Source organism: Danio rerio, chromosome 15, assembly GCF_052040795.2.
Source record: "Danio rerio strain M-AB ecotype USA chromosome 15, GRCz13ab, whole genome shotgun sequence".
Classification (NCBI taxonomy): Eukaryota; Metazoa; Chordata; class Actinopteri; order Cypriniformes; family Danionidae; genus Danio; species Danio rerio.
Window position 1 is genome coordinate 5,806,611 of NC_141035.1, and position 10,890 is coordinate 5,817,500.

At 38.0% G+C, this 10,890-nt stretch overlaps 3 protein-coding genes across 13 annotated transcripts in view; all 3 read right to left on the reverse strand.

The window, feature by feature from the left end:
• brwd1 (bromodomain and WD repeat domain containing 1) overlaps positions 1-10,890 on the reverse strand; it is a 1,114,631-nt gene that overhangs the window by 841,571 nt on the left and 262,170 nt on the right. The window lies entirely within an intron of this gene.
• The window catches only part of phkg1a (phosphorylase kinase, gamma 1a (muscle)), an 831,529-nt gene that overhangs the window by 708,940 nt on the left and 111,699 nt on the right, over positions 1-10,890 (reverse strand). The gene's annotated exons all lie outside the window — the stretch shown is intronic.
• wdr62 (WD repeat domain 62) overlaps positions 1-10,890 on the reverse strand; it is a 58,449-nt gene that overhangs the window by 42,235 nt on the left and 5,324 nt on the right. For all 11 annotated transcript variants that reach the window (XR_015508770.1, XR_015508771.1, XR_015508772.1 and 8 more), the window contains exons 5-8: positions 7,575-7,745; positions 4,020-4,157; positions 2,660-2,842; positions 435-595 (exon numbers count right to left, since the gene is read on the reverse strand). Coding sequence is in view for 8 of the 11 variants with exons in the window: in XM_087283239.1 (XP_087139365.1) it covers positions 435-595; positions 2,660-2,842; positions 4,020-4,157; positions 7,575-7,745 (653 nt within the window). In the remaining 3 variants the exon portion in view is untranslated. The remainder of the gene's footprint in view (positions 1-434; positions 596-2,659; positions 2,843-4,019; positions 4,158-7,574; positions 7,746-10,890) is intronic.

The window sequence follows — 10,890 nt, forward strand, 5'->3', positions numbered from 1 at the left end:
TTTGCTTCTTAACTGTTGTGGATGAAATATAGGCTAAATAACACTCGACAAAAAGGACAGAAAGATAGGTCTTATCACATGAGATATATTTTGAACTTTAACTTGTATGAAATCACAGGCAGGAATTATTATTAGTCCTCTGCAATAACCGGTGAGTGTTATTTGGAGTTTATTGGTAACCTTTGACTCAATAATGACAATAAGAGTGATATGACATGATGCATAAGCATGCATTAAACACAAATGATACAAGTTTACATGTGCTTGTTGCCTCATTACAAGCATACACTGCACATTTCACAACATGTCAAACTAAAAAAAGAAATTTGAACAGACCTCATCAGTGTAGCACTGATTAATGTAAAAATATCCTGTGGCAGGACACTAGCCCTGCAGAAGCAGAATTAGACACCTGCTCTACTGTAGTGTCTTACCCTGGCTGTGTGCCCTGAGACACATCCACTCCCAGACAATGTGGCCGGTGTAGAGTGGTGATGTAGCGGAGATCCTGTGGGCTGAACACACGAACTGTCCCATCGGCACAACCGCAAAAAACAAACGTCCCGCTCACTGATAAACACTGTGCTGATGTAGTCTACAACAGCAAAACAAGGACACACTGAGTTAGAAGAGAAGAAATGCCATTCCAGAGTAGAGGCTTTTTTTTTCCTTGTAAAATTCAAGAATAACCAAAACTAAAGGTGTGTCCCAAATCGCATACTTGTGCATTATTCTAAGCCATTTTGTAGTAAAAATAGTAGCTGCATCCCAAATGGCACACTATACACTTACATGTATATAGTATATGTATGTAGCATTGTCCCAAAAGGGACACTAAGGGTTTTTTTACTAAGTGGAAATTCAAACCATTTCCCTGATGACGTTTGACAAATGCCAAATTGGGTCGCTGAGTGTGTGAAGTGTCCAACAATATAACATAACTTCATTTTATGAGTGCACCATCCGGGTAATTAAAGGGCCATGAAACCCTCCGTTTCAGCAGGGTGTTTTCACACCTCTAGTTTGGAAAAAGTCAGGAAAGTGGGTATGTCTAGCTCCGTTTAGGTGGGAGTGTCAGAGGAGGGAAAAGGGAAAGAATTTGAATAAAAATTAATGGCGATAGAATGTTTGATACTGCACGTTGTATAAGAGAAAAATACCTCTGCATTTCTTGGTAACTCAGGTCCACTCGGTAGGTCAGAAAGCCTTGAGTGTGTAGACTATCTTGTCACAAAATGCGGCGAAAATTAAACACGACGGTCTGTAATAGCTTGCAAATACGGATTTCACAATTTCCAGATGCGAAAAGCTCTCGGGTAAAAAAATGTTCCGTACAAACGCATTTCTGCTGCATGTACTGATCCACACGCGAGTCTAGTTGTGCTCTCATAGAGGGAAAATTAAAGCAAAACCTTTGTTGCAGCACATTATAAAAGCAACACTGACGACCCGTATCTCTAAACAATTCTTATTCTTTTCCCACTTCTTTTGGCAACACAACGTGTCGTCTCTCTGCTGTCTGAACACTGTTTCAGGTACAGTCTTCGAAGCTATCATGCATATTAATGAAGTTGCACGCATACACAATAGAGCGCACTAATTGGTTTGACCAAGTTTTACTCATGAATTAATGCAGCACACTTATGCTGCGTTCACACCAGACGCGTCAAGCGCAAGTGATTTACATGTTAAGTCAATGCAAACGCACGAATAGACATCCTGCGGCGCGATACGCGCGAATGGAGCAGCGCGAATGACGCAAATGACACGGGGCGAATTGAGCGTTTTTGCGCGTTTGACGCACTTAATGAGCATTTTGCGCGAATCTCTCGAATTCGAAAATCTGAACTTCAGCGTACATTCGCGCCGCGTTAACCAATCAGGAGCTTGCTCTTGTGGGGGCGTGATTGTGACGTAGAACCTGTTGTCGGTGTTCCGAGGGAACAGTTCATCAAACTCGGCTTGGCTCAGTCAGAAGCACCGCAGAAAGCCTCCGTCATCCAGGTTCAGTTTCTGGAGGAGTTTATGAGCTCACAGAGCTGGATGCACCTCTGAAAGGATGTAGTGGACCTAGACACGACCCTAAACGTATCAACGCTGTTTTTCAGTCTTCATAAAGCACATAAACACTGTTATTTTCTTCATAAAATCCATGTTAGCCATTTAGCTATGAAGCTAGAGTCTTCGGGCAGACAGAAGCCCGAATAGCACGATTTATCCACGCGTTCCGCGTCTGGTGTGAACACAGAATAAGAGACGTAATACGGTACTCCCAGGTACAGCCGTCCAGTCTAAACACTGGCATACACACTAAGATCTCATGGCCGTGACGCAGCTTCAAAAGTTTGTTTTAAACCAGAAGTACGAATTTGCTCGAAATAACGCAAAAACCACCAATTTTGTGATAATACCATTAAAACCTTAACGATACCGATCCCTAGTGACGTGTAATTGTCAGCTCTTTAAATTGTAATTGAAAAAAATGTAGCACACATTTACAGAATGGTTGACATCTGGATGTTTTCTATCAGCATGCTGCAGAAAATAACCTTGTTATGAGCATATCAGGGCCTTAAATGGGTTTTTAAAGCTAGAATGAACAAACTGTGCCAGGACACCAAAATGACACCAATAAATGGAGACAAAGTGTGTGACTTGCCTTGAGATCAACCCAGGAATCCAGCTGTCTGTTACTGTTGAATTGGCACAGCAGACCCGTGTGTGTGATGCAGTAGGTGCTGCTGGCCATCGACCCGCGGCCACAAGCCAAACCACAGAACTGACTGTTCTGATGCTCCCCCAGCAAACCCGAGCGGCCGATCAGAGGCACGGTGCTGTTCACCTGCACAAGCAAACAAACATAAACTGCTCACAATCTTCACTAATTCTTCAGAAATTGGTGACATATTTGAACAGAAAAAAGGTGCTCCATCTGACATGAAAACAGAAGTCATGGTAACAGAAGGTTGTGGGCAATCACAGGAAACGGCACAGAGTACTTTATATCAACAAGCTTAATATTCAGACTGTGTACAGGCAGTGAAGACAACACCATGAGGTAAAAGCCAAACCCTAAAACGATCACTGACCTTTTCACTTGGTCATTTTAGCTTTCTTATTTTAAATATTTCTGACATGAGCATCTTTTATGCTCAGCCTAATTCACAAAATTGTGTTTTATCTGAATTTAAAATGTTGTTTTCTAAACAATTAAAAAGTTTCAATATTCGAGGTAAGCAAAATAATTTAAGTTCTCAATGTTGAAAACATTTCTGCTGCTTTATATTTATTTAGAAACTACATGGTTAGCATTAGCAGCTTGATCCACCCCATTAAATGTGCCAAGTGTGCTATTAAAAGTAATTTATAAAATGTAATCCATTACCAATTGGATTTTTAAATAACGCAAGTTTACTATTGTAATCTACAACTCATGCAGATCAGCAAAAATACTTTAACACCAATAAGATTTTGTTTTTGGAGTTCTGATATGGAACTGAAGACTGGAACAAACAACGCAGATTCATAAATCACACAATCATTAGACAATATTTATTAAAATATATATTTATATCGACAATATAATTAGCATAAATCATTTTAAGAGCCCCTATTGAACACGTTTTGAACAGTCGCACGCATCACCTCAGCTCGTAGCGCAGTGATCATCCTCTCATTCGGTATTCACCTGCTTTCTTCTGCTTGCGCGAACACTATTATTTTTGTCAGTCGTGTTGCTTCTCAATCCCAAGATCGCCTTTGCATGCATAGTGGGCCATTCTTATTGTCAAACCCTGCTTTTAAGAATTATTATCCAGGAAAATTAATTTCAACCAGCCAAAGTGGCTAGTGGGAGTGTGTGTTTTACCCGCCACCACTGAAAGCTATCCAAATTTGGCGGGTGTTAATGTCAAGCCCTTATAATATTTATAATATGCATATATACATGCATACATAATTATCTTCATTTACTTAAATTAAAATGATCAAAAACCAGAAATATTGTGTATCCGTCTCACCCTTCTTTCCTTTGAGGCATCAAGGTACCAGAACTTCACATGTCTGTTGCCTGCAGTTACAAAGTAGCTGTTGTCCTCTGAGAAAGATACACCAAGCACACGGCTGGACACCTTGTTAGACGCGATAACAGTCCCCTTCTAAAAGCAAAGAAGAAAAAAAGGTTATTGTTTAAACATTCTTGTAAACCATCCTTACATTTCAGGTTGCACACACCATCCCCAAGTATGTTCACTCAAAATTAATTAATTCTGAACACCCTCATTCATGACCAAAGAGGATATTAAAATGGTATTAAGTGGTATATTAAGTGGTTTTAACTTTTAGGACTTTCGTTTTTCTGCTGATATTTAAAAAAATGTTGGCAACCAGTAGACAACGACAAAAGATAAACAAATACTGTAGAAGTTAATTGGTTTGCAACCTTCTACGCAAGGTGCGCAGGTGTCTACGCAATACCTTCTTTTGTCTGAAAACCATGGAAGACATGTAAACAACAGACTGTAAGACAACAGAATTACTTAATAGTTAAAAAACTTGGATCTTACAGGCATTGTATTGTTGTCGATTGAAACGAGGTGTATATATACACACTTAAAATGCATATAATATCATATTAGAGATTAATATATTAACATTGAAAAGCAAGTATGTAGAGAATTAATGGCTTTTAACTTACTGTCAGCTTATATAAACGTAATGACAATCTTTCAGGGTGCACTTTCATAACCATTTAAGGGACAGTTCACCCAAAACTGAAAATTCGGTTATCATTAACTCTACCTCTCTTGTAACAAGCCTGTTTGATTTTTTTCTTCTGCTGAACACAGAGATATTTAGAAACTGCTGGAAACCTGTAACTATTGACTGCCATATGTGTTTTTCCTGCTATGAAAGTCCATGGTTACAGGCTTCTAACATTCTACAAAATATCTTTTGTGTTCAACAAGAAAAAAAGAAACTCAAATGTTTGGCACCCCTTGAGCAAGAGTAAATTTAGATTCGAGTGAACCATCTCTGACTTAAAACAAAAACCCGTTTTCCCCATTTAAAAAAAGATTTACACGTATCTAAATGAAAATTAACTCAATTACTCATCCATATGTGGTTTAAAGCCTTTCTGAGTTTCTTTTTTCAGCTGAACACTAAAGATGATATCTTGAAAAAAGCTGAAAACCTGTAACCATTAGCCTCTTTTACACAATGATACCAGTAAATATCCGGAACATTTTTGGACGACTTTACCGGTAAGTTCAAAAAAAGCACTGTTCACACAGGCAAGGACGTTATGGAATTTTTCTGGAAAACACTGTTCACACTTCCATTCCAAAATACCGGTAAATCCTGACATCCTTAACCAGAAACGAGCTCTAAATGGCTGCGCTTGTATTTGTATACATGGAAGGGGTCGGGCTTTTGATGTTGTTTGTTAGCTGGTTGCTTCACGTGCACATGCATCAAGCAATTGAAGCAGAGCTTGAAGGTAAACAAACAGCGGTTTATCACAAGCATTTTATCGATAATTTTTTCCACAGTTGACATTAAGAAGGATAGGCATGGGACGATAACTGTTTTCAAGGGAACTGCAGCCTGGAAAAGTCAAGGTTTTAAAACCGCCAAAACTTTCTGCTATATTTTTCCTACGGTATATATATACAATTTTTTAAAACATTTTTTCAGCAGAAAAGGTATTTAAAGATGCCATTTTAAATCTGCGTTTTTGAAATGAAGACAGCAGTCAAATGTCAAAGAATCAACGACTCATTTGAATTATTTAGCCTGACAATTACGGTTCCAGCAAACACGGTTGCATAGTGGGTAGCATTGTCGCCTCACAGCAAGGAGGTCGCTGTGTAAAACGTGCTGGATAAGTTGGCGGTTCATTCCACTGTGGCGACTCCAGATTAATAAGCCAAAATTGATTAACTAAGCCAAAGAGAAAATGAAAGATGAATGAATGTTTACGGTTCCAAAATCTTTGAAATGTTTCTCAACATAAAATATATTGTGTTAAAAGCGGAAAAAAGCTAGTTTTCTACCCAGACATTTAAAAGGAATATATTTTAGAGCAGTAACTGCAATGCCATAAAACCATGATATTTTTATCCCAGGTCGTCATACCATCAGAATCTTATACCGGCCCATGCCTAAAGAAGGAATACAGAAACATTATCTGACTAAAATCGAGCAGCTAAATGTGTCTGGAAAAAAATTTAAAGCATTTCATTTTATAAACAGTGCGGATGTGAATGCGTCTGAATGTTCTCATTGGCTGGAATAGATGCCTCACGTCAGTGCGTTCTAATCGTGAACATGCTCTTTCCGGCAATCTTCCTTCTGCATTCACACAGAGCAGCATTCCGGCAAATTACCGGTAATCTTACAACTTCTCTTTCCAGAAATTTGCCAAAACAAATTTACCTGTATTTTTAAAAAAGGGCCTGTTCACACATACAGACCCGCAATTCCAGAAAATTGTGGGTAAATTTCTGGAAAGTTCTATATGTGTGAAAGGGGCTAATGACTTCAATTATAGGAAAAACAAATACTGTGGAAGTCAATGGCTGTTTCTCAATATGTGTTCTTCAGCGGTCTTGTGTCCTCGTGTAACGTCATCATCAGCTGCCAAAGTTCAGTTCCAATCCCCAAGACCGCAAGAACAGAGGACGCGTGAAACTTCCCAGATGTGTTCTTGATATTGAGGACGCACCGATACAGACTTGAGCACCGACCTCCCTCTAGAAGTCCCAGAAGTCATTGTCATTGGAGGTGAGAAGAGCAGCACTTTATTTAGATTCATTATTAAAGTGCAGATTTAACTTATTTACCTCAGGAGTTTCCCTAAATGACACGGTGAATATAAACATCACCATGGACATCTTAATAAAGGAATAAACGCATTAAGGGTGTTTGTTTGCTGAAATTCGTATTAAAATCTGTTTTATTTGTAATTTGCAACGTATATTTATAATGTTTTTATGCATAGTATATATTGTGAAAAGGGGAAAAACAATAAATCGTTGTATAAATGCTGTAATGTTTAAATAATTGTCCATTTAAAACACGTGAAGGTCACGTGACCATCATGAAGAACGCAGCATCTCACAGGACACGTTCTCTACCCTCGCAGTCTCCCGAGTTCGTTCTTCCGAGGACACCTGGCAAGACCGCTCTTCACAGGAACGCAAGTCCGTTCTCTGCGTTCTTGGAATTGAGAAATAGCCATTGGTTACAGGTTTACAGCTTTCGTCAAAATGTCTTTTGTGTTTAACAGAAAAAAAAATAAAAATCCAACAGGTTTACAACAAGGGTGAATAAATTAAGAAAATTCACATTTTTGGATGAACTATCCCTTTAATGCCAGGTCAGTATTTCACCATTTTCACAAAATCACATTTTTGTAGGCTAGAAGGAAAAAAACTTTTAACCCTGATTGAATTTTCCAGGCTGTCAAAACACTTCGGTCATGTACATTATTCCTCCAAATACATGAAGGGTTTAGCATTTTTCAAGGATTAAACACAGCTCTTCATAGCAGTCGGGCAGATAAAACCCACCTTCCACTCCCAGACGCTGACAGTCCTGTCGTGTTGGTATCCCACAGACACTATATAGCTCCCGTTGGGGGAGAATGCCACACATGACACCCCATACTTATGACACTGGACCTCTGCCACCTGCGTCCGCTCTGCCACATCCCACACCCGCACACAGGGCATGTGCCCACTCTGTCCAGCAACAGAAGAAAATAGAGACAAGGAGCATGTAATGAATTTTTTATTTAATGCCATGTCAGCAACCAAGGCTATTTTTGGCAAAAACATTTCTATGATAAGTAAACAAATTAAAAACAACAAACAAGTGAATACATAAAATACGATATTTAGTTTAAATTATAGTAAAACAAACAAAAAAAATTATAAAAATAAAATAAAAAAAAATAACATAATAAAATAAATAAATAAATAAATAAATAAATAAATAAATAATAATAATAATAAAATAAAAAACATTTTTCCTGGTGTCACTATGCTAAATGTCCTTATGAGAGTTCATTCATAAAAAAGCTTTCTAGAATCATTAAAAGCAGGACAGTCTAGTAAAATGTGTCTTACAGAAAGAAGTATTGTGCAATACAAACATTGAGTGGGGTCTTCACCTTTAGACAAGAATGCATGGGTTAGAGACAAGGAGCAAATATTAAAATGAATGCATAAAAATCTCCACGACCACCTAATCTATTATCTATTATGATCTACAGAGAGTAGAAAACTATCAAATACATGGCTTGCTAATATTCTTAGTATTGTGGAAAAGTTACAGAACATGCTTTTAATTTTTAATTGAAAAATGTTTGCAGTAAATTATTATTAATAACTAAATTATTGTGCTGCCCTGCCATAATGTGTGCTGAGTTGTTTAGACTGTTTGGATTTTTTTCCAGAAGACATAACAGAACCTGCATATGCTGTGAATAACAGGTAATGAAGTTGTAAATAACGTTCAGTTTGTTGCAAAGAGCGATCGTTTGAGGGCCGTGCGGGAGGTTTGATTTGCATGTACACATGTTTTTTTTCCTCAGTGACAGCAGCCATGAGCCGCCCTAGGAAGTGAAAGTAAAACCTGTGCGCACATCATTTAAATGATCATATGGCATTTTAGAGTTATGATTACAACAAGCATTTGATATGTTTATTCTATATAGCAAATACAAAGAGGAAATAAACGTTAACTGTGTCTATATAACAACCCTATAGCCTATATATAAAGGAAATATAATGGTCTAATAATGTTGTCAGTAACAGATGACAAGCACATGTCTCAAACATAATAATTCAATTTTATAATTATGAATAGTTATATTCCGATGTCATCATTTTACTGTGATTAACAAACAGGACATATTGAAAGTCTGATCAAGTCCTCCACAATGCAAAATTTTATCATTTTAAGCAACAGTAGAGCTACACATAGGCCTAATATTATTATCGTTTTCTTACCATATGTTTGAGAATTAACAATAATCACAGGCTAATCATATTAATCTTTATTTAACATCTACAGAATCAAGATCTTGATTTTAAGCAAAAAAAAAAAAAAAATCGTGAATTACATTTTTGCCCTACCTTCCATATCAAAGCTACTGGTCACACACAATTCATAAAACATTTGAAAAATAAAATCGCTTATCCAGAAACATCCAAGCATGCTATGGACCTGAACAGTGCAGTGGTTTATTTACATCCAAAGAAAAGATCTCCAAAGATGCCTTTTAAAGGGTCACGAAACACCAAAACACATGTTTTGAGCTGTTGACAGTCGTATATGTGTCCCACACTGCTAAAACACTATTAGGACACCTATATTTCACTAAAAAGTGTAAATTGGTTGTCTTTGCGTTATTTCAAGCAAATTCGTACTTCCGGTTTGAAACGAATTTTTGAAGCTGCTTCACGGTCATGACATAATAGCGTGTATTCCAGAGTACAGACTGGGCGTCTGTGCCAGAGTGTGTCTTATTACCTCTTACAGTGTGATGCATTAATGCATGAGTAAGGCTTGGTTCAAACCAATCAGCACGCTTTATTGTGCAACTTCATTACTATTCATTGCTGTCAAAGCGTAGACGGCAGAGACGCCACATTGTATTGGCAAAACAAGCGTGAAGTGTTGCTTTTATAGTTTGCTGCAGTTTTGTTTTCATTTCCTCTCTGAGCTCAGCTGGAGTCACGTGTGGATTAACAGTGTACGTGACGCGCGACAACAATAACTTACGTGTCTAAGGAGGAACATTGTTTACCTGAGAGCTGTTCTCATCTGCAAATGCTGAGATCCGGATTCGCTTGTAGTCTCCTCTAAATAAAGACGCGGCTCTAGTTGCTGGTGATTGTCCTGTCTCTCCAGATTTGGTAAGTGAGCGACCAGTGCTCTTTGTTTATTCAGTTCGTATTTTATTCGTATCAAACAAACTATTGCACCGAGTGTAAACAAGTTAGCACTAACAGTTACAACCAAACTATAACCTCGTGTTGGATTTTGTGACCGGAATAACACACGCGGCTTTCTGACACTACCTGCCGTGTGCATCTAAGTTTCCGGGAAATGCTGAGTTTTTTTTTTCTCTCATTCGCCGTGCGGTATCAAACATTGCATGAAAATACACGCTTAGAGCAGTTCCTCGAATCAAATATCTCGTTTGTCGGGAGGGACGTGAATGAATTCCCTGAATGAAAGAGCCAAACTGCAGTTAAAGTCCACCATTTAATAATTTGGCAAATAATTCGACTACAGATGTTCATGTAAACACAGTCACATTGTCCGCTGTGGTTGTGTGTTTTGACTCTGAAATTCAGCGCGCCCAAATAGACACTCCCACACCAAGCCTCTTTACTTCCTCCGACACTCCCCCCTAAACAGAGCTGGACACGCCCACTTTTCTGACTTTTTCCAAAGTAGAGGTGTGAAAACACACTGCTGAAACGAGGGGGTTTCATGGCCCTTTAAGTTGTGAAGAAATCAGTGTTTTTAATACTAAATGAAGATGACAGAATCTATTATTTAGCCTGACATGTTTACTGTTCCAAAATATTTTAAATATTTCTTAAAAGATATTGTGTTAAATAGGGAAAAATTTGTTGTTAAAAAGAAAACATTTTAGAGCAGTAATCACAATACCCTGATATTTTTATCTAATGTTATCATACCGTCACAATCAACCAGCCCTATTCACTCTTATTTTTAACATGATCAAGAAGAGGAGGAAAAAGGCTGAGTGGAAAAAGCAGCATCCAATAAATAACAGTGCGTCAAAATATAGGACAACATGCGCTATCCACGAGTTTAAATGGTGACTAATACTCATCTAAACGCAGC